The sequence below is a fragment of the Sturnus vulgaris genome, chromosome 9, assembly GCF_052056855.1.
Source record: "Sturnus vulgaris isolate bStuVul1 chromosome 9, bStuVul1.hap1, whole genome shotgun sequence".
Lineage (NCBI taxonomy): Eukaryota > Metazoa > Chordata > Aves > Passeriformes > Sturnidae > Sturnus > Sturnus vulgaris.
In genome coordinates, this window is record NC_142251.1 from 25,515,301 (window position 1) to 25,540,300 (window position 25,000).

General features: G+C 37.9%; 1 protein-coding gene across 2 annotated transcripts in view; it reads left to right on the forward strand.

Annotated features, from left to right (window-relative positions):
- Positions 1-25,000, forward strand: part of BRINP3 (BMP/retinoic acid inducible neural specific 3) — a 195,337-nt gene that overhangs the window by 119,739 nt on the left and 50,598 nt on the right. For both annotated transcript variants that reach the window (XM_014884307.2, XM_014884306.2), the window contains exons 5-6: positions 14,546-14,651; positions 17,093-17,329. In XM_014884307.2, coding sequence (XP_014739793.2) covers positions 14,546-14,651; positions 17,093-17,329 — 343 coding nt within the window. The remainder of the gene's footprint in view (positions 1-14,545; positions 14,652-17,092; positions 17,330-25,000) is intronic.

A 25,000-nucleotide genomic window follows, 5' to 3' on the forward strand; every position in this document is an offset into this window, starting at 1 on the left:
ATTCTAGACTCTACCATGCTAACAGGGGTTGTTTATATCTTAGGAAGAGAGAGTGGAGAATATAAAAAATGTTTCATATAACTCATGCTCTTACTAGGAAGAACATAACTACTGTGTTGGGAATGCATATCTGAATAAAACAACCAAATGAAAATGTGATATGGAACAGAGAAGCCTTAAAACACAAATCAAAAGCCCTGACATTTGCAGTTAAATCAGAGCACTCTGGCACACAAATGAAATCTGCCACTCAAGTTCCTGGAGTTTGGGGCCTCAAAATGAACAGGAATAATTTGCCTTGCTGTTTGACTTATTGTTTGTCACATTTCCTGTGACAATGAGCAATCTGAAACTGCAGCAGGAATTAGGAAAAGATAGCACAACTGCTTGCACATCAACTTATTTTCTGATTGTAGTGCTCAGAGACAGCTATCTTGATGGCTAAGATACCTCTAAAATATTGTTTGAGAAGAGATTACAAGTACAATTTCTTCCCTCCAAAACCACATAACGCCCCACAAACAAAGCCAATATGTGTTTCTTCTTTTTTCCCCCAAATCGGTATAAGCATCCCTTTTCAGGTTAGACTACATCACTCTCACACCTCTTTTTTTCTATATTTCTATGAAAAAAATTTGCAGATTTTCTCTTAAAAAAGGATATTTTTTATCCACATGTGATGTGTCTTCTAAACAAATAGCTATATTAATTCTGTGTCCTTTCTTGTCATTTTTTTTGTTTCTCCTACTACTTATGACATAATTATCCTTAAAAGTAGCATTGAGGCTTCTGCTGATGCAGGCCTTACATTAACCACGCAGAGAATCCACTATTTATTCCACATTAAAAGAGGTAACATCATCCCATGGCAACATCTGCTGACTGGAAATCCAAATGCCCATGGGAAGAGCCCATAGCTTGTATCAATATTTAATAGATTTCAAAGTCCCTGACACATACACTCTTTCAATATGATTTTTGCACATGCATTTTACTGCAAGTGCTAAGGCTTATGTGCTAAATCAACAGTTTGGAGCTTCCAGGGCCTCACTGGAACCTCACCAGGTGCCTGAGGGCTCTGTCTCATTTGCATAGCATTTACATGAACATACAGCCTGTTGTGTTTGAAATATGACATGTCCTACATCACTTCCTTGGCATGCTCATTTTAGAGGCGTTTTTTCCTATGAAAACCTCTCTTCAGCTGCACGGATGGCTGTTGGTTCTCCTTATTAACAACCTATTAGGATGATGGGGTGTGCTCTGCTCTTGTCTAATAAAACCCTGCCTGGCTGTGGGAGCAGAATACAGATAAAGGCAACAGAATATAAATAAAGGCAGCAGAATACAAATAAAGGCAGCATTTTTTTTTCATGTCCTGTCACTGCCCACTGGCAGAATGAGCCTGCTGAGCTCGCCCAGGTGGTGTGACTGCACTCCCACCAGCTCATTCGAGACTTTTGTGATTGTGGGTGGGTGTGCACAGTACATCTGCATCTCACCCTGCTTCCTGAGCCCCAGCTCTGGGAGACAGCAGCGTGCTCCTCTCAGATGACCATGATTCCAATTTGCAACAAGCTGTAATTCCAGCATGGCCCCTAACAAACATGAGTCCAAACAGTTGTGCAGAACACAGAAAAACCACCTTGGTAACAGTAAATTAAATATTACTGAATGGTCTCACTGCGTTCTGCAAAATTATAAACACAGTTATGTTATGGCATTGCCATTAATGAAGTGAGGCTGTTCCATAGCTGTCTCTTGGAGGATATTGTATTCCATCCCAGAATATATCTCCTTTTGTGGGAGCTGGGCCAGATAAGCACAGCAGAGGTGTTATTGTAGAGTCCAAACAGTTCTGGGACAGCCACAGTGCAACAAAGGAACAGGAGGCAACAGAAGAACAGATGCATAAACTGAATTTTCCACTATTCAGCTATTTACAGCTATTTACAGCCCATTTATTCCATCTGAGTGAGAAAGAATAAACATCCCTGAGAACGTGCCCTGTAATTCCAATTAATTTTATTGTGCAATTTGCTTTTTACTTTCCCCAAACCACTTTTTTTCCTTGCTATGAGAGATTTAAGCATTTTGTTTTATCTGAGAAGTTTAGATTACAAAGAACAGGGCTCTATTGTGGTGGTAACTATATCTGATTATCTATAATTAACCCGTGAATGACTCATGGTGGGCTGTTAGTGGGGAAAACTTAAGTGTAATGAAAAATAATTTCTCACTCAAAACTCAGACTGAAATACAGACTTTAATTTTTTGTGTTTTCTTTGTTTTGTCTGAAAAAGCTTGCTTGGTTCAATTTTTTTTTCCTTTATACCTCCTACTTGCATGTGTTTTTCCATGAATTCAAGTAATTGCCATAATCAAAAGTAGAAATGCTGAAATACTACAAAGCCTTGAGCTTTTGTCAGGTTTCTGGCAAATTCTAAATCTCAACAGTTTGCACAATTTTGTATAAACAGACAATTTTTGGGAAGCTTTTGAAATCCAGATCTCGAGCCCTTCTTGCCCTCATTTTATCCATTCAGTTTGTGGATGGAATTTAAGACTGTACAGCTGTGAAACCTTGTAGAGACTTTGAAAAAAATTTCCCCAGCAACAGCTTTAAAGTATAAAATCACAGTTAGAAACTGTATTGGAAAGTCCTGTGATAGCAGGGTTTTATTGAGTTCATTGAAGAAATGAAATATAAATGTAAATTTAATTGTAACAATAGACAAAATTAAGAGCCAGGAACTATTGATCCTTATAAAAAAATGGGGTTTCCCCGTTGTGTAGGTTTGGTGACACAGGAATGTCAAGGAAAAGCCACAGGACAGATTTACAAGGACAGATATTGTTCAGGACCATTATGAAATGCCAAGCTCTCCACTACCCTGGGAAATCAGACTACCTTCATACAAGACTAAAGCTTGATATTTTTCCAAGGAGGAGTTAAATGTTAGGAAAAATATAGGAATTGTGACCTCGAATGTTTTCCTTTCCTGAAATTTCTGCCAGAATTAAATACTTTTGCAGGTATCTTTAGAAATCTCACTCTATATTAAGAGCTTTGCAAACCCATCTTGCTGTTAATATGGCTAGGTATGAATTTTAAATTTCAATTTGGATTATTTTTCATCTTGCCAGAAGGACTGGGACCTGCAATTAGACTTTGGGCGTCACCCAAAGGTAGCAAAGAAGGCTCTGTACCATCTTTTACTGCACGGGATGATATTTGGGGTTATGTCACTATAAAAATTAAATACCTGAGGTTTCATACTTATTTTAATGTGAAAACTGTTGGAGATCTTTGGATTAAATTCACCATAGGTATAGCAAGGTATCTTGTGACTGCTATGTGTGCACTATTCACTAATTTTAAGAATACACCAAGTGAAAGGTTAGGTATCTATTTCCATATCTTATTGAGGAATTTAAGGTGATGATATTAAAAAAACCCTTTAATTAATTTGGACAGTTGAGTTTTAATTAAACTGAATCTCCAGGGCTGCTTTCTCTGAAAGGTAACCTAGAGGTTAGTTCTTGAGCAGGTGTAAAATAGCACAACCTCTGTGAAAATCTGGCCATCGGTATTTCAGAGAGGGAGAGAAAAGCAGGGGGAGAACCTAAAATATCTAAAGGGGGCTTTCAAGAAGGCTGGAGAGGAATTTTTGACAAGGACAAGCAGTGATGGGAGAAGGGAAAATGACGTTAAGCTGAAGGAGGGCAGGGTTAGGTGGGGTATTGGGAAGAAATTCCTCCCCTGTGAGGGTGGTGAGGCCCTGGCACAGGGTGCCCAGAGAAGCTGTGGCTGCCCCTGGATCCCTGCAAGTGTCCAAGGCCAGGTTGGACAGGGCTTGGAGCAACCTGGGCTAGTGGAAGGTGTCCCTGCCCAGGGCAGGGGTGGGATGGAATGGGCTTCCCACCCAAACAGGTCTGGGATGCTGTGGTTCCAGAGCCAGTTAAGGCTGTAACATTTCACAGACCAATCTCAGTTCTCACTCAGCGGCATCACAGCACGAGACATTCATTAAAGATGTGTCTCAGCAGCCTCCAAGACCAGCTACACCCTGGATATCTTTGCAGCAGTGTGTGCAGGGGAGTAATGAGTGCAAGGAGTTACAGCATCCCCTGCTCGTTGGCAGCACAGCGTGAGCTGCTTTCAGAACAATGCAATAACACATGATAGAGATGCTTGGATAAGCATTTTGGAAAGACTTTGGATAACTATTCTCCACTTAATAAAAAAAGCCCAAAACACCACAAAACAAATAACAGATTAGGATAGAATACATTGCATGATAGAGCAAAACAAATTGAAGTTTCTATTAGTTATGAGTTTAGTCAAGAGAGAAGAATAAAAAACAAACAGGGAGATGAAGACTCCCAAACCTCGAGCAGTCTATAAATATACAAATGTAAACGAGAAACCTTAACAGCACTCACACAACACTTGCCATCACACTTGTCAAAAACCTGTAAACAACTCACGCTACAGTTCCTTAAATGTTCCATACTCTTTTTTTTTTTTTCTCCTTAAAAAAGTGAAATTAAAGTAAATAAACCCAGAAGATGGAGAAGGGTTTTAGTACTGAGAGCTCCACAGTGAACATATTGAACAGTGCAGTTAGACAGAGCATTCCAGCAGGAATTTGGAGGCACTCAGATTTGTACAGATTTCAGTTTGATCTTTATTCTGGCTGGCTTGTGTATGGGGTTGGGAAACTTCAGCATTCTGCCTGTCCTCCACCCTCTAATTGGCAGCTACTGCTTGCCAGCAGGTCAGAGAATGTCAAGCAAGCACTGTAAAATTCACAGAACATTTCCCTGCTTCTGAGCTCTCAGAAATAAGAGATAGCATGTATAAACAGCTTGTATGAACATAGAGGTCAGATTAGGAAGAATATTTCAGACTAATAGAGACTCTGCATCAGAAGAAATCAGCTTAGAGAATAATAAATGGCCGTGGAAAGTTTTCCATTCTCATATTATTTTTCCTAGAGAGTTTTTGGCTATAACACATTTTTTGCATGTTTTGTTATTATGGTTTATGATTCAATCTGCAATCATCCCCTTCAATCTATTCATTTAGTGTCAAAAATAATCTCTTGTGTGGGAATCCTTCACAGCTAACTGGCACTGAGAGTTATATCATTGCTGTCTTCTGCATTTCACTGTTATTTTTACCTTGTAGACCTTCTCATGGAGCTTCAGCAGAATTTGCATGTCTCACAGCAAAACCATAATTTAATCTCTTACAAGATAACACATATAATGCCTCTACATGCTGAAGCAGAGCTGGGTTAAAGAAAGATTTTATTATTCATATAGGAGACTTTCTACACTATGGAGTGATCATTCTTTTCACATCTTTAATGCCTGAAAGGTTGGAAGTTTCATCACTGTTCTACAGGCTTTGTAGCAGAATCCAGTAAGCAAAATAAAAAGTGGTTCTGGTTTTTCACAGTGAGGTTCTGACCTTATGCAAGGAATAAACACCACTGAGGTATTTTCTTCTCATTCATGTTGGTAATACTGAGATCAGGGCTTCCACAAGTCAGCCTCAGCTATCATCGTCCCAGTTTGATAAACTGCTATTCATGAGCTCTCCCGGGATAGCCCAATTTAACCCTTTAATTCCCAGGGAATCGTAATGCATTCCATGGGCTTTGGATAGTCTTCCTTCGAATTTTATTAAAAGTAATATGAAATAATAAAAAGACCCTTTTGTGTCATGGCTATAATAGCTCATAATTTTCCAACATTTATAATAATAAAATGGAGGATATGGGAATCTCCCAGTTAATACGTACATTTAGAAGGAAATTTAATTTTATCTTCTCCAAGTGTATCTAGAGTCTGGAAAATGAAAAATCATTCCATGTTTATTCTTCATCTTTTCATCTTCTTTTTCATAAAATTCTTAATGTGTAAAATTAGGTGATGATAAAACCTTGACAATAATAGAGAAAATGGTTTGAAGAGGACCATTAAAATATTTTTCTTGTCATGTTTTAATCTACTTAGGTAGGGTTTTTTCTTACTCCAGTTCTCTGTTTGAAACACGACATTCACAAGAGTATGAGCCAATGACAGAAATAAATAGCCCATGTAATATGTACTATGTACCTCTACTATGATATCTACATTTCCAGCTTCTTTCATGGTATGGTAGGTGAAAAACCTTTTGACAAGGGTTGTTTTCTCAATTAAAGATCTTACACATGTAAATAATCTTTTTTTTTCTTTATGCTCTTTTCTTTATGCTCTTTTGCTTATTTTCTTTATGCTCTTTTGCTTATCAGAATGTTTATCTCATATGTATGCACAATTGTTTCTAAGCCATTATGCAGTGGTATCAGGGCAGAACTCTCAGGTCACACACTGCAGACTTGTCAGTTTGGGATATTTGCATCAAGGAAGGACAGATCCTCCCCAGTGTTAACCAATACCAGAGTAAGAAAAGCAGACCAACACATTTTAGTTTTTATGCCCGAAGGAACATGGGCTGTTTATTTCTGTCATTGGCTCACTATTCTTGTGGATTCTGTGTTTCAAACAGAGGACTGGAGTAAGAAAAAACTCTACTTAAGTAGACTAAAACATGACAGGAAAAATATTTTAATGGTCCTCTTCAAACCTGCACAGAAACAAAGCAAAACATGCAGGTGGTTGAGATTCTTTCAATTCTGAGCAGAACAAAGTCCTTTCACTTCCACAGGGCTCCACAGTCCTGATAATAAGTATTGCTTTTCATAGGTTTCTTCTTTTTCCTTATGAACTTTTCTCCTTCCCTAGATTCTTGTGCTCATAGGAACTGTGGCTCTTTCTTTTTCTGTTTTTTTTGATGGAAGAAATGCACTTGCCCTTATGATACATCATTCTTTGCCCTTGCCATTGGCTCATCTATGTAAGGACCAGAAAGGAATGAATAAAACCCCTTGGACAAGATTCTATATTCTATATTCTAAATATCTTTTCCTATCCATAGTAGGACACATTCATGTATGTTTTAATGAACAGGTCTTGGTATTTGATGGGTCTTTCTATTCCCATGAATCAGGATGATGTGAAGTATTTTCCAGCTGGGCTCAGCAGTCAGTCTGGGTAACGCTGCCCTCAGAGCCTAATTCTAAGAGCAGTCTTCTGTACATTAAAATATTTCTTCTCGTTTAGTTCATGAAATAACAATATTGAGACTCACCAGGTTCTCAGACAGAACTTTCCATATGAATGAAGCAGCCATATGAAATGAAGTTTAAAGCTTCAGTATTAAGTTGGTTTTCTTCTCTAACACAAATTTAGCAAAGCTAAATTCCCTTTAGCTTGACCAACTGATAGGGATTTAATGATGAAATTATAGATCAGTTGCAGCTGCCTGGTCTGTAAGTAGGTCTGCAAAGATGCAGGAAAACACACTAAAAACCAGTTGCATAAAAACAAGAGTTCAGCAAAACTGTAAATTGAGAGTTGGCCGTACCAATGAGACAGAAAGGGCAAATGTGTTACAATCATTTACCAGATGGAATAAATGGGTAGGAAGTAATGAGGGTATAACCTAAAAATAAATGCCTGCACACATCTCTGTGAGCCAGGCAGACACCCACATTATGGACACTAATGTGATTCCTTGTGAGAGCTTGGGATGACAACCCCAGGAGGGGGAGTTTGATGGGAAAATAAAATGGACATGAAAAATGTCCTGTGAGGTGCAGGGTGTTCCAAGCTGGAGTGCCACGGACAGCACAAATAACTCAGGAGTTTCTGGGCAGGAAATATAAAACCTGGAAACAGCTTAAATTACTGAATTGTTAGAGATGTTGCTGAAAGGAATATTGCAACTAAGTTTTAGAATTGCGCAGAAATCTATAATCAAAAGTAAAATCTCTATGGAAAATAGAGTTATTAACCTGGCCTTATAATTTTGATTTTTAAGCTTCAAGACTTTAAATGACTTTCATGTGCTTTTTAGAACCTAATATTAATCTGTCACATTTTTTCTCTGGATTTTTTTTAAATTTTCTTTTTCTCTTAAAAATCGTATATACATGATTTTAAAAACTAACTATATTAAAGGTATAATGTTCCCAAATGATCCAAAGATAATTTTTATATTTAACAAGAGGATCTTTTTCCTGACACCTCAAAAAGAAAAGGAATATTTTAACTTTTCATCCTGATTTAGCAAGGACTATATTTTTTATTCATACTTTCCCAACATAAAAAGAAAAAAAAAATTCCATTCAACTGCAGTATTATTATGACTATTAATGTCTGTGAGTCTTATAAATAGGCAAATCATTCTGTCTTCTTCAAACTAGTGTGGACACAGTCAAAGATGCTGAGTGGCCTCAGCATTGCCTATAGGAGCTGGTCCATGAAGATACAAACCCTGCACCCAATATTCTTGGGAAGTCCTGGCATGGGATTTTGCAGTTGGGTTAAATGTAAGAATGTAAGAAGACATTTAACCTGTACAGTATGAGCCTCCAAATTTCTTCAGAGCCTTTTGTCCTTCATAAAGGAATGCAATTATGTTTGGAAAAGGAAGGAAAGTTGGAAATTGGGTTTTTCTTCAGTAGGCATCTTTGCTTTTGCTTTCTGCAGATACCTTGAGATTTTTATGAACATGAAATATTATTTTAATTTGTATCTGCACTTTTCTCTCTGTTTCTAATTTTATCTTTTAAACCAAATATATAGATTTCATTTACTGTTTGTTGCTCAGCTGCCTCTTTAGGCAATAAAAGCTGAGAAAAGATAATATTAGTGTTAATCTAAGTAAGATATGGGCAAGCAGAAGTAGCTAAATGGAGACTAAAACAAAATCCTCCATTTTTATTACATTTTTGCTAACTCCGTTATTTCTCTGTAAGAGAACTTCACTGTCATCTCTTCTTCAAGATTAATTAAAAGAGATAACTGTTCTTTTGGAGATAATGCCTGTCCTTATTCTCTGTCTGAGGCTGATGCACCTTTGATTTCTGAAAGTGCAGGAAATAAACTCTGGCACGGCTGCCCTGACTGGCTTCCCAGCAGCCTCATTTCCTGCAAACTTCCTTGCTGCAATCCAGAAGTTTTCATGGGAACGTGGGATCTGACAGGCAGCGGATTTAAAATGTCCTTGAAAAGGGAAAATTGTGGCAGTCATGGCAGAGCTGTCAGTGCTGCCAGACTTGTTCCAATATTCTCGTGGATTCTCCTGGAACTTACAGACAATGTATTGCTCCCGGAGATAGTGGGGAATAGCCTTGAGCAGAGAGGGGATTGTTCCCTATCAGACAGACCTGAGCAGTCTTAAAAAATCATAGCATTTTCAACAGATGTAACAGAGCAGAATTCAAATAGTGTGAGTTCATTTCCAGTTTCTGAAATACTCTGATTTCTGAGGTATTTAATGCTTTATGTAAGGAGAATACATTTCAATTTCCTTCTTATTTTAAGGTAACAGTCTGGTTCACAGTAAATTCCTGGGAGTGTAGAAACAAAGAAGTGTGGATGGAAGGATTAGACTGATCTCTTGGGAAGCTTTAGTGCTGCATTCAGTAAAATTCAAAGTCATCTCCTTGCCCAGAAAATTGAAAGAAGTCCCTATTTCCCTTCTAATGAAGTTAATGGAAATTTTGCAATTATCTCTTTTGCAGAGAGATCAAGTTTACTGTTCCTCTTCCATTTTACAGATGACATAAAAATATGATGTGAGTGTTTCCAGGTCTCCCCAGTTAGGGGGCTCTTCAAATTAAAATGTCAGCCCTTTGCTGCTAGAAAATCTATTGAAGATATGTCATGCCTTTGAGGTATTGTTTTAGATTCCTGGCAATTAAAAAAATCATATTGAAAACATGAATCCAACCCCTGACATTGTGAATGCTTCTGGTTTGTCTGTACCTCCTTCAGAAATGTTCATCTAGCCCGTAGCATGAGAACTATCAGTGCTTAGAACATTCAGAAAATTTGACTTATTTTAATTACACACTCATTAACAGGAGTTTTTTAATATGTTCAATGACAAAAATAGGGCAGTGGAGCAGCAACTATTGTGTGGCAAAGGGAAGTGCTGGAATAAAGGTACTTTTTATGAAAAACTGTCAAGCCTGGGGGGAAAAAAAGAAGAGAGTTGGCAGGAGATCCACATCTAAATAGAAAGTACATTTAGTGCCTATTTATTTGATCAACTCTTTTTTAGGGTGAAATGAGCATTGACTGCAGAATGGGTAGGGACTACAGGGGGTGGGAGCATGGGCTGCAGGACAAGGCTTGAAGGTGAGGTTGGTAGGAATGTCATGGAATCAGAACCCTCACAGTTGGAAAAGACCTCGAATATCACCAGATACAGCCATCAGCCCAGCATCACCATCATGTTATTCAGGAGAATCCCAAAGCCTTCAGGTTTTTCCCTGTTCCACACTTTTGCCCCATCTTCTGTCAGCACAACTGCTCAAAACAGACCTTGCTCCCTCATGCAGGTATGAGGAGTTTGCTAGAAATCCTTATTTGAATGTTTAAAGTATTAAAACGGTTTATGTGAATGTGAGCACAGCTGCCTGTTCTGCAGTGACCAGCATTGCCTCATCCTCCTTTGTGCTGTCTCACTTCTTATCCTTAGAAGCCAAATCCATTTTTAAAGAGTCCTGCTGGAGAGGACAGTCCTTTATGCAAGACACACACCAGCTCTGCATGGGCACTTCGTTAGGAATATTAGCCACGTGTGCTTAAAAGGATGCACCAGGAGCAAAATCTCTGCAGAAATATATTTCCCTTTTATTAGGAAAGTCTTCTATAGGCTTAATTATCATGGACAAAAAAAGCAGGCTGTTTCCCAGGGAAATACTACCCACTGATATCACAAGAATTCAGCCCTGCTTAAGTGCTAGGAGGTATGTTCTCAGTGCACTTGTAATCGGGTCATTATCACCATGGTTATGAGATTTAACTGACTGAAAACTGTAGGCATTTGTCTCATTAATGCCAAATGTTAGAGTTTATTTCTGGGAACTGAAAACTGTTGCCCAGGGACACCTGTTCTGTGATAATCTCTGACAAGAAAGCAGTGGACAACATCACGCCTGCTTCATATCAGGTGATTTCACAGGTGTTTTTTACTGGTTCTTAGGGGATTTTAGTTATTTAATAACTTTGTTCTATGGTGCTTTGCTTTGTGAGCTAATGCTCTTTGTGGGCTGCAGGTCATGCAATACAAACATGTGGTTCTGGTGCTCTTTGCATTCTGTCAGTCACTTCTGGACCATGCTACATCTCAGCATAATCTGCATTTCTATTTTATTACTTATCCCTCTCCTCTTTTTGGTTCATCTTTTTTTCATACACATTCCGAAAAAACAGTTTTCAGCTGTGATCTCGGGACTGAACATAGTCACACTTCTCTGCTTGGAAGATAATTAAAGATGTGCCATTGCCTTTCCAATTTCATTCCTATTGTTGTTGAAACAAAAAGATATAAAATCATCAGTAATACCTGGCTCAAACAAGAATTAATGTATTTTTATCCTTTCGAATTTTTTTTTCTTCTTCTCTAGTCTACCTTTTTATCATCAAAGTTACCCCAAAAATTCTGAGACCCGGTTGGATGGAGCTTGGATCAACGTGGTCTAGTGGAAGTGCCCCTGTGGCTTGGAACTAGATATTCTTTAAAGTCCCTTCCAACCCAAACCAGTTTGTAACTGTATAATTTAGGAATATCAAATCCTTCCATCTGATCTGAAAATTTGACAGAAATTTGAGGCTTTCATTTATCAATCACTCACAATTTTTTCTGATTTACAGTTTTTGTGGAGTAGGATTTGTGTAGAGTATACAAAAGCATATGGAACTGCACAGCTTTGACCTCTGACTAGAATTGACACCCATCAAAAGTTGGATGGTTGGATGATTTTTATATTCTTTAGCATTTCTTTTTTACATACTGAAACTATTCATTTTGAATTTCTTCTTGCAATGTATTTTCTATGCTGAAGAGTACCAGAGCAAGGCAGCTGACAGAGAGTGTGAAGGTACCTGGAGAAATAAAAGAATGAATAATATAAATACATAGATTGCAATGAAAAATTAACATTTAGGAAAGGTCCTTATTTATTGATGTATTTATAGAGCATTGTCTATTAATATTATTATTATCATAACATAGCCTATATAATTTTCTTCTGAACCAATGTATTTATAAATGCTATCACTCTCAACAGTGGTTGTCTCTGTGTATGTCTGGCATAATTCAGATAGTAGTAAAGAAATATGCACAAAAAGGGGCACAATCACTACAAAGATACTTAACACCCTTCATTATTTTGTGATTTCAGGGGGCATAAAAGAGTAATAGGAATGGATAGTAATTGTAATATTTTCTTTATAGTCTGTACATTCCATATAACTTTATAAAGCTGCATTGCTTTATAGAGAAACGCTTGAAGATCAAAATAATAATATGTGAACAAAAACAACAGTAAAATAAATGGATCTTTAAATAGAGAATTGCATAGATGAATGCTGAGTGTAATATGCCAGAATAATGATAAAATTCACTACATTATTTACCTGTCTTTTTTTTGTCTTCTGGCTGTTTCTCTTATTTAATCTAGGTAACACTCTTTGTTATTGTACAAAGAGATTAGGATTCTATATATGGACTGGGGGTACTTCCAAAAAATCTTATTTTAGAATGGAATTTTAGACTACTTGGCAGAGGGCTGAAGGATCACAGGTAAATCACAATTGTCATTCCAGCCATGTCCAATCCAAACCTTATCCCTGTGCAAGAGTCTTTGTGCTGATTCAGGATGATTCAACAAAAACCATGGCAAATATGCTGCTATCATACATATTAAAGATTGCCAAATATGTGCAGAGAGGACACAACCTGGCTTGTTCCCATTTCCTCATTCATCTTGAGCTCTCACAGGTTTGGTGGAGGCCAGTTCTGTGTCCTCTCCATGGGCTGTTCACCCTCAGGAACTCTACCTCAGTAATGGAAAGGTGCCAGGAGCTTGTAATGACAGGAAATCTCATATACTCTTTGCCAAAGGGCAAGAAGAATGTGAAATCTCCGTGGTTTCAAGAGCATCACAACTCAGCTGCAGCCACCCACAGGCTGTGGGTGAGCCAGGCAACCCTCAGCAACATGAACAATCAGGGTTTATACCAGCAAACCTTCATATTCCCATCAAATGAGACTGTTCAAATAGCCCTCTCCCTTCTGTTCTTTACATTCCACGTTGCTTCCCTCGTTGCGTGGCTGTCACTTGCTCAGTGCATGTCTGCGTTTTGGAAATCTGCTCCCTGACCCTGTAATTTAGGCTTATTCTCCAGGAGATCCAGAGCCGAATGTGATACCTGAAGTAATAGAAAATAGAAGCTGTTGCATTCAAGATTGAGTTAGATTCCAAATATGGGTAAATCTGGCCACAATTTCTGAAACAGTCAAAGGAAGAGAAGTAGGAAATTCCAGCAGAAAACTGTTTGTGAGGTCCAGGACAGAGGGATTGGTCATACTTCTCATTTTAAAAAGAAATTGGCCTTTTTAATTACTTTGTTGACACTTAAGAATTATATATACTATTCCAGGAAGTATATAAATTACTAACTTTTTCTCTTTTTCTATTTAAATGTATTTATTCACCAAGTTGCACCAGGGATAGACATTTCGATGGGACATAAGGACAAATTTATTCACCAAAAGGATGGCCAGTCACTCATACAGGTTGCCCAGGACAGTGGTGGATTCACTGCTCCTGGAAGTGTTCAAAACCCACGATGTGGTGCTTTGGACGTGGGTTAGTGGCAGTGCTGAGTTAATGTTTGGACTTGAAGATCTGAAAGGGTTTTTCCAAGCTTAGTGATTCTATGATATAAATAACTGCTCTCTCCCAAATACAAACCTTCACTATTAAGCCAGAGCTCTGCTTGTGGAGGTTGTGTTTTGATAAACATAGCTGTATTTTGGTTCTGTGGCCATTTGGTGATTTGGTGATTACAACAGACAGAATTTCCGGAATTTTGTGCCTAAATTTATCTTAGACCCTTCCCATATGAAAAATCATCCCACTACTACCACCATTATAAATACTGCTCATAAAGGGTTTTTAATTCCAAATCCTGATTTTCTTCACTGGAAAAGTCAAAGTATTTTTCCATGGCTTCAAGCGGGACTTGTCATGTGCACAACTTTCAAGAGGGAAAATCGAAGTCCTTATTTTTATGAACTGTATTTAGCAAGCTCATAGTGATTCCCACAGCTATGAAAAATAAATTGTCTTTAGACTGTTGGTGCATTCTAGTATTATACTACTGTAGTATTTGTGTAGCATTAGAATGGTGTAGTGTTTATGAGGATTCTCTGTGATAGAAATAACATTTTCTGCTGCTAAAACATTTGCACTCATCCTTTTGACAATTAAATTGTTATTTCACCATAATTAAGTCTGAAATGTATTTCTGGCTGAAATTGAGGGAAACTTTATGAAATAATCTTCTGAACTCCTCCTCAGTCTGCTTTGGATAATCCAGTAAGAGCTTCTTCCTTCCCTTCCATCAGGTAACAGAGACACGGACGGGTCCTCTCGGCTGCAGTAACTATGACAACCTAGATTCTGTCAGCTCTGTTCTGGTTCAGAGTCCTGAAAATAAGATTCAGTTGCAAGGTATGTAGGTGCAATTTCATTAATTTGTTTTGGAATGGGGTGACATTTATCATGCTATTTGTTTTTTTTCTTTCTTCCACCTCATAAAAGGTCATTTTCCTAATTTGTGTGTGTGTGTGTGTGTGCCATAAGTGCATTCCAGCCAAAGTGAAGGAAATGTCAGTACCTCGTATTGCCTTGCAAATGGAAACAATTTCTGCACCCATCAGAAAATAATTTGAATGGCCCTGTTAGCATTTTGCATCCCTATTTAGCATCCATTGGCACACCTCTTGAACAGCCTGAATTCCCAGAGATTCCACCAAGCTGGGAGTGATATTTAGTGTGCACAGCCTGCTTTGCACATACTGAGCAGTGACTTACACCCCTTGCTCTTGCTGCACCAAAATTAATGCAGACACCACAGGAGCAGGATATCCATTTTCAAATACTCTAAATCAGATGGAGTCAAAGAGCTCCTCCTCTTATGAATTAAAAAAAAAAATCTTGGAAGGTTAAAATCGCACCCATTAGGAAAATAGTAGTAGTTGTGTATAAATAAAAATGAAAAATAGAAAGAAGCAGAAAGAGGAAGCAAAAGGAAGAAGAGAGTTATCATTCTAAACGATATTTTTTTTTCAAAATTCCAGCAGAATTTTTCCAACCTGCATATTAGGATATAAAATTTTTTGACAAAATTCACCTTTATGGTGTTAGGCCTTTAATAATTTTTGTTTTCAGTTACAAAAACAAAGCATGAGCAAATTATGACTATGAAAAACCCACTAAATTCTCTTTAATGTGTGTATTTGTGTATACTTCTAACTCTATGCCATGAGAGAACAATGCAATTCTTAATTTGCAGTTGAAGGTAGATATACAATTATTTCCAAGAATTAAAATTTTCTATATTTAAAATTTTCTAACTAAAATTTTCTATACGCCCAGAAAACCAGTGTGAGGTGGTTGGTGATATTAACAACTCAGGGTTGATGATCCCTGTAGTCTCTTCAGTCTCAGGATGGTCCATGATTCTATGCCTCTTCCTTAAAATATCCATATGTGTTTTCTCCCTTTCCTTTCTCCCCAGAATCCATTAAATCCATAAAAACATAAATTATTTTCCAGAGAGAATTTTTTTTACAAAAAACTTGTTGTTTCCACTGGCATGCCATGAATATTTCCAGAAAATATAATTTTTGGTGGTTTTCAGCATATTCACGGTGTTTGTCAGTTAAAATTTGGAAAATAATCTTTGCGTCTCTCAGACTGTCATTTGCTGTCATGTGTATTATCAGAACTGTGTAAACTCTTTAATGGAAGAATCAAACTGGGATTTTTTTTTGTCTTTTCACAGCCTCTTGTTTTTTCACAAGCACACAACTACAATACAATATTTAGTCAGGGAGCAGCAGAGTTTTCCAAATTTTGACACGAGACAGAAAGCACAGTCAGACCAGGTTTCAGCAGTTGTGATATGAGTTTTGACTTGGAAGGCTTCTGAAATTACTGTTACAGCTATATTTTTGTATATGCCAAAAATAAGGGATAAATCTCTGTGAAATCGTCCAAGTGCCTATGGAGAAGAAACTTACATCACCAAATGCCCAATTCATATGATGAGAAATTACTTGGAACACACGTAGCAGGACTTTTGAAGCCCCACAGGAGCTGGACTTTGCACCCTTTCCATGTTAAACTTTAGTAGATTTAAGAATGAGGTTTTTCTCGAGGTTTTTAGTCCTACCCTTCACATCCAATTAACTGTCCCAGAGCAATTTGGTACCAATGGTAGAAAAATAAAAAATCAGCCAAATTTTGTTTTTCAAAGATTTCTTCCAACTCAATTTCCCCCTTCCTTCTTAGTTTGCCCCTATAGAATCACAAGACATAATGAATTATTTAGACAAGCTCCGTCTTGTTGTGCCAAAGAAAACATGGAAAGCAAGCCCAATTTCAGATGGAAATGTTTACACCTCTTTTCCTGATTGTGTTGTCTCTTTACTCTGTCTCTCAGGGCTGCTTTCTCTTCATCAGCATTTTCAGAATCTGTATTATTGCTGGCATCAGGATTATAATTCAGCTGTGTGATTTCCTGCTGCAAGGCTCTGGCAGCTGTTCACTCAGCAGCTCTTCTCAAGGAGAATGTGATGTTACCCAATCCCCCTAGAAAGATTAGAACAATAAACACTCTGTCTGAGGAGTACAGGTTACTCATTGGTGGATGGATGTTCTGTGCTGAGAGGAAAATGTGAGGAATATATCTGAAAATAATTATTAAGAAAAGAAATACATATTATAGTAGAAATGCTGGACAGATGTGCAAATTGTCCTAAAAATTCCATATATTTTTGGTTTTCATAAGAGTTTGTTTGTTTGCTTGCTACGTAAACTGGGGAAGCTGCTGGGCTCCAGAACTTCCTTTATGTTTAACACCATAATATTTCCTCCATTTCCTTCAGGTCTTCAGGTCATCCTTCCTGAGTACCTGCAAGAGCATTTTGTGCAGGCAGCTCTGAGCTACATTGCCTGCAATTCAGAGGGGGAGTTCATCTGCAAGGACAATGACTGCTGGTGTCAGTGTGGCCCCAAATTCCCGGAATGCAACTGTCCCTACATGGACATTCAAGCCATGGAAGAGAACCTGCTCCGTATAAGTGAGACTTGGAATGCATACAACAGTGAATTTGAAGAATCTGGTGAGATTTTTTTTTTTTAAATGGGTATTTTCCCCCTCTTTGGCTGTATCTCATAGAATGGTTTGGGTTTCAACTGGCCCTATCCATATTTTTCCTTAAGGCATCAAGGTTTATTTCATGTAACAATCGTCAGAACTTCCCATTCCACAGAGAATGAGAACTATAGGTAAAACCAGCTTTTATTTATTTTTTTTTTTTTTTTCACAACTCACCTGTTCAGTGCTGTCAGAAACTGCTGTCTAGCCAGACGGTGGGAAAAGAAAGAAGAGCTCAGCAGACCTGGGAAAAATTGTTGAGGAAAAAAAAAAAAGAATTGAAGGAAATAAAGAAAAATCGGAAAAAAAAAATCACAGGTTCTAATGAGTTGTGTTGGAGAAAAAGAACAAATTAGTGAAAGAGAAAAGGAGGAAGACCATACAGTGGCCAAGGGAAAAGTAGAATATCAGTAGAAGAGTGTGAAGAAACAGTACTTTATATAAATTAATTTTTATATTTCTTATTTTATTGTTAGAGACTGATTCCTCAGTTCAAGAGAACTGATAATTTCAAGAGACCCTGTATCAGCTAAAATTTCATTTGTTGCAACTTTTAACCTGATGCTGTTTTTTATCTGAGTTTTTTTATCTTTTCCCATCCCCATTCTCACTTTTAGCAGGAGGACATCAGAACCTACAATATTTCTCCTGGGAGGATCACAGACACCTCTGACTATAAAAGCATGAATTCATGTGTTGTTTTTGTGTACATTTGGGTGCGTTTTCCCAATGACTATTTGGATATCTTTAATTATTTGTGGAGCCATGCTATCATTTACTACTTTGCAAACTAGGGCAAATAAATTGACTCTTCAGAGGGGCACATATTTTGCCATATTTTGTCCTATCTGAACGGGTTGTGACATTGTTCAGTGCCTGAAGAATGTCCTTTGTAGGCACCTACTTAACAGCAATTTTAGTCAAGCTGGAAGAACACACACATCTGGGTCTGTGGAGGATTCTTACAGCAAATTGTATAATGGACATCAAATTAATTATGAGTTTGAATCATTGCCAGATACATTTCTAGTCCTATGCTCAGGTTTGTGACATGAATGTCAGGGGAAAATTGGTAAGAGTTAAATTCTGGGCTTTTAAAAGACTCTTTAGCTCTGCTCGGTGAATCACTAAAATGCCAACTTCAGATATATCTGTCAATTTGGTAATTGCTAGTAGGTGTGGTTACTAAGAAGTGTGAAATTTAGTTTATTAACATCATTAAGACATATGCCACATACCCCTCTTTAGCCCTTGAAATATCTAAATAATTTTTAATCTAATAAATATACCAATCATACCTTCCATAACTCAGAGGTAGCTTAGAATATTTTTGCTTTTATCTCATAAAGTGTTTTTTATAAAGATGTCCATGGCAAGATGAGATAGGTAACCTTGTATGGGTCTGTGCTTGGAAAAAAGTTGGCATGTGAATTTTTGATTGATAACTTAGTCATTGAGCAGCCAGCCTCATATAAATCATACATTACCACTGAGCAGCTCTTCTAGTGCTGTCACACACAGCCTGTAAGCATTTCCAGCCACACTGATTCATATATATATACATATTATAACCATTGAGACATATTCTGAAACATTTGGAGCTTGAGCAATGTTTCCATGATGAAAAATGAACAAATACCAGTGTGATCTGATCCGTGTTAATAGCACGTTCTGGGAACAAAAGTGATCTTTATTAAGGAAAACTAAAAAACTTCTGTGTCTAGATCAGTGGAAGTCAGAGATAACAGTATGTTGCTCTATTCTAATCTATTTATAATAAAAAATAAATTCACTAGAAAGGAGGCCAGATTATGTAGTAATTTCATTCTGAGGAGCAAGGGGCAAAATAATCCAGAGCACTCACTGCTGACCCATACAGTCTACTATTAATGGCAGAGGAATTAATGAACTAATGAATTCTGTTCTATGACACTCTGAACTCCAGAGTCAACTAAAGATAAATACATGAGAACTAAACTTTTACCTTTTCTGCTTCCAAGCCCTTTCTTAGCTTACATGTTACAAAATAGTTTTCTGACTCCAGGAACCAATCTTGTCCCCTAATACAGACCTATAAGATGTATTGGGTTCACTTGAGGCCATTCACAATATCTGTGGGCAGGATTTACTTTAAAGAGGAAGAAGTAAATGTTCTGTTTAAGATGGTTTGTTTACTCCCTATATTATCTTTCCTCCTGATCAAGATAAAACAACTGAGGATTTTTTTTTTAATATATTTTTTTAAAGAAAGGATGACAAGATGCTCAGCCTGGAGAAGAGAAGGCTCAGGGACAATGTCTATAAATATCTGAAGGGAGGATGCAAAGAGCAAAAGCTCTTTTTGGTGGTGCCCAGCAACAGGGCAAGGGAAAATGGGCAGAAACTGGAACACAGGAGATTCCTCTGATCACCAGGAAACAGTTTTGTCACTGAGGGTGACTTAGTACTGGCACAGTTTGCCCAGGAAGGTTGTGGAGCCTCCATTCTTGGATTTATCCTAAGGCTGACTAGCCATGGCCCTTGGCAGCTGGGTCTAGGTGACCTTGCTTCAGCAGGGGTTTGGACCAGGGTTCTTCCCCATCTCAGCCATTCTGTGGCTCTGTGGTCAAAGAATTGTCCTGGTTTCCACATAGGAAGACTCTGGTCTGCAATATGGACCTGCAGGTAGTGACAATTCTCTTTTGAGCCACTCTGGCTGGTACAGGTGACATGACCAAACACATCCCAGTTCAGAATGTGCTGTTTATCCTTATGTGCAGATGGCATTTCACTAAGGCTCTTCTGGCACTTTCTAACTACTCAAATCCCATTTTGGAGGATGTGCAGCAGTGTTATTTATCTCAGTAAATTTGGCTGCTTTTTCATCTCTCTAACTGCCCTCCAGCAATAAATACTTGCTTACCATTAGCTCAATGAGCTTTGTATAACCTCTTAGTGTCAGGTTATATACCAAGATCTTAAAGGAATTACAAGAGCTACTTCAAATTGTTTACTCTGAACCATCTGCTTATCCTTTATCAGATCTCGTGGCCTTCAGACTCTACTGCTACCCAAGGAAACGAGCAGCTGTTTCCTTATCAAAAATCCATAGGAAAGCTGTTCAACCTTTATTAACAAATTTCATTAGGTTCTTGAGGCATTTGGCTGAATCACTGTGTAAGCAAAGTTCTCCCTGACACCATCATTCCAGCAAGCCTTGTTCTTACCACGGTACCTAAAAATATCACCTCTGATGGAATAAAGCAGGATTCCATTTGCCTTTCCTGATGTGCATGAAAGTAGCCCTTTCACTGGATTTTTTAGCTTGAAAGGACAACTAGATGATCCATTTTGACCTGCTGCTATCATAGGTCACTAAGTTTTCCAGAGATTCCAGGCTATGGAGTCCACCCATGTTAGATTAAAGCTGTGCAATCTTCATGAGTGTCCCTTCAGCCCTCCTCACCTTTTCAGTGTTCAATTGTTCTTCAATATTGTCAGTTTTTCTGTTCTCCTTCTGCCCCAATATAGGAGCACCTCCTTGTCCAGGTGTTCTCCTACCTCATCTTCTCAGTGCACCACCTTTTGATTTCAGGAAAAAGGTTTGACCTAAGCACTCAGATGTAATTTGTTTCCCACAATAAAGAGTGCCAAAACATTCCTTGAAAATATTCTCACATTTTGGAAGCAGGTGGGACTTCCACAGCTTATGGTTGGAGCAGTGTTGAAGGTGGTGCAGATTATATTTGCTTTGTTACACATCACTGGCTTGGGAAGATTTTGAGTGTTATGATTTAATATAGAAAGAGACCAATCCTGACATAAAACACTGATTGGCAATTTAGCATTTTCCAGAGATCATGACCCACTGCTCTAAAACACAGGAAGGTCAAGAAGACTCCCCAGAACCTTCCACAGGCTCTGGATTCAGACAAAAAGGATAAAAACACGATCATGCATTGCCTGTGCCTTAATCTTGATGTAGTTGGCTGCTGAGTGTCTTTGGAAATCTGAACACTTCATTTAAGCAATTTAAATGACAGCAATTTCCTTAAAGGTGGTCTGGTCACTGACACTGAAAAATAATATTTAGCAGTCCCTGTAGTGTTACTTCGTTTTTTGGAATTAAAAAGGCTATCAAAATAAATAAGGATGTGGATAATAGTGTTGCTCAAACAATAGAAAATGGCAAAATTTCATTTTCATAATTTCCTTTTTTTATCACATTTATGAGACCTCCTGGAAATATGAAAGTAAAATCTTCCATCAAGCATTTATTTTCACATATCTGACATGCAATGGCAGCTTGTTGCCTTCTCTCTGCATATTTCACAATATGCTGAGCAGTGGATTTTTTTCATCCCCTTGAAGGCAACAAAAATCCCTTTTGGAATATTTCCTTGGAAAGCACGGGATCAGGAAATGTACACCAAATATTATGATAGATAATTTCAAAGTAGATTCGAAACAACAGACTCATTCTTCTAAACATTTAGTTTAAATACCAGCTAAGATGGAAGGAAAGAACACACCCACCACAAACTGGACAGAAATTTGCCTATCACAGCTGGGCTCAAAGGTGACTCAGTGAAGCACTGAAATATGTGCCTGTTTGAATCATTTGTAGTCCATTAACTCCAGGGATTTGACTTGAATGTCCAGCAGAAGCTTTGGTGGAGCAGAGCCAGAACCACTGAGACCCTTGAAGGGCTTGACCACTGAACACAAACACTGCTCTCTCCAACAGACACGTGGCTTCACAGACAGAATTAATCAAAAGTCACCTCGCAAATATTTTGAAATGTACCCATCTACAGCTTTAAATGACAAACAACTTCTCAAAATGTCGAGTTTGATTTTTCCAGTCACTTCTGTATCTGCTTTACAGAGATAATTCAAAAGGTAAATTTCAGTATCACAGAAAGAGCGAGTGATGAAAGTACAGCCAAAGTAAATTGATATTAACTTTCACATTAATATTTGCTGAAACCATTTTTCATTGTCCATCCACCTACCATCACTGCTTTGATTGCAAAGTACTAACAGAAATGAATTGCTGGTGCAAGCTATTCTTAAATCCCTGGTTCCATTGGATTTGGATTTCATGTCTAATGCATTCTATAATTCCCTAATAACTCTGGGATATCTTGCCATTGAGCATTGGTTAGCCTTTGCATGTACAGACTTAAAATCATCTGAAAAAATGCACAGTTTTGAAAGGTTCACCTGAAAATGAGGTCTGAACCTCAGTTAATACATAGCACTGCACAGATGTTAACAAAGATTTTGTTTGCTCAGCAGAGATTGCTTTGGAGACTTTGGAGTTCTGTTCGTCAGTTCAATTATATTTTTCTTTTTCTTTACAGTGATTGAATTAATGATGTACCCAAAATCCCTTGTATAAAAGAATTGGATTTAAAGGGTTGGAGAAAGTGGATTCTATTAGAGGAGATGATAAGCTTATTACTGAATTACATATCAGTAATACTTAGGATGAGGAAGTCCAACTATTTCATTATTTTTTGGGGGGTAGCATTTGCATCCTATGTAATTACTTTTATGCAAAACTACAGAAAGTAATAGGAAAGATCATCTCCAGCATTCCATAATCTGCAGTGAGATTTAGAGAATTATCCATTTAATAGTGTAATGAATTTATATCTTCATCTCCAAGACTGCAAAATGTGGAAAATCACCATATTTTGCTGATACACTTTCCTAACTTGCTTCTCCTTCAGCTCCTATTTTCCCAAACGAAGCAAGCCCATGTTGTAAAATACCAGCTTTGGAACAAGAAAGGCTCTTTCCACTAAGCACATCTGCTTCTCAGAGCTGTGAAACTGGTTTAGGAAAGCCAAGCACTGCAGAAGGTTGACCAAGCCTTTGTGGTCACACACTGTGTCTGTAAAACAGGACCCTGCCCTCACTCCTGCTTCTTGTGGACTGCTCTGATCTCTGTTTTCACAGTGAAAGTTGCTTCCAACAGCCAGGCTGCAAACTGTTGTAAAACACAGCAAAATCAAAGCTGGGAATGAGCATTGGCTCACACCTGGAAGTGCAGGTGCTCAGGAGAGAATTCCTTACACTCTCTGCCAGGCTCATGTATTTGTTACAGATGGACAGCACTGCCTTTGTGATTGCTGAGGCTGTAAAGAAGATGCAAAATAGGAGTTCTGAGATTGTTCTAACATCAGAGACAGTCCAACAGTCAGTCAATATACCCACCCACAGCAAGTGATCATATTTGATCTCAAAATCTGCACAAACCTCTTAGTACTTCTTAGAAAAGAGAATTATAGTCATAACTATCACATGTGCTGAGCACACAGCAATACAGAGTGATACATCTGCTCAGTTACTTTTTCATTCATTTTTTGTAGTAATCAAAAAATACCAGATACAGCTGGACTTACTTAATTTGCTAAAAATATATTGATGCTTTAAGAAAGCACGTTCAAAGCCAGGCAGTTAAACAAAATATGAAGTTATATCTTTAACTTAGATTTAAATAGACTAGAAACTTTTTTTCAATTTAGAAAAAACATAATGTAAATAAATTTAAATAGGTTGTCCAGTGCTGAAGACAGAAACCTTAGACATGTGATGCACAGAATACATTATGAGGAGAGCCAAAGACAAATTAAAATCTTCAAGATCAAATGTGAATCACAACATAAAGCCAGAGGAAACCTGGGGGCAAGAAGTCTGCACCATCAGATAAGTACTAGCATTTTCACCATTTCATATGCTATTGTTCTGGAATCATCTTAATTATGGATTATATTAATATCTCCTGGCAGTGCATTAAGGAATGCAACCAGTGGAACCGTCTTTCTCCTCCTCTTCAGCAGACAAGCATTTTAAACTAGTGCTGTCATGTTTTTTTCTGATGGACAACTCCAGAAAAGCTGCAGCAAATCTGCATTCAGTCTGTGAAGTTTAATCTTTAAAATCCCTCTATCTAGTCAGAAAAATCAAGTGTAATTTTGTTTGCCACCCCAACAAGGCATAGATTTTTGCTATTCTTGCGGCACAAATTCTTTCTTAAAACTGCTTTAGCAGAAGAGGACACAGTGGGATTCCTTTTTATTGGCTCTTGTTGCATCCAAATCAAAGTCACCTGGCTGACAAGTAAAAAAGGTGATTCTTCCCAGCAGCCAAGCTTGTAGATTGACATAATGGAGACACTGACCCAGGTCCCAGCCTTCTTCCTTCCTACCAGCAGTAATTATGACAACCCTAACAGCTAAAAAATGCCCTCAACAATTCCTGTGTAAAATACAATGATGTTGTCTTAAAAAATTTCAGACTGCCATTTAATCTCTAGCTAAAAATTATCTTGGCATTTATAGTGTTTGCTATGGTTCTTCTATTGCAGGAGAAGAGAAAGTAACCACTCCCTGCCCTCCAAAAAACCCCCAGAAAAGCTCCCCCCCGAAAAAAGGCCAACAAAAAGCCCTCAAAGAGGAACTACATTCTAAGACAGACATCTTCAAACATGTACCAAATGTCTCATTTATGCCTGTTTCAAATTACTGAAAGGAAGTAAAAGGGCAGAAGGTAACTGCAGGCATAATTTGGAAATGTCAGTTTAAACAGAGATGTTGTGTTGTATGCTCTGATCAGAAGAAACTTATTTTATTTATAATGGAAAAAA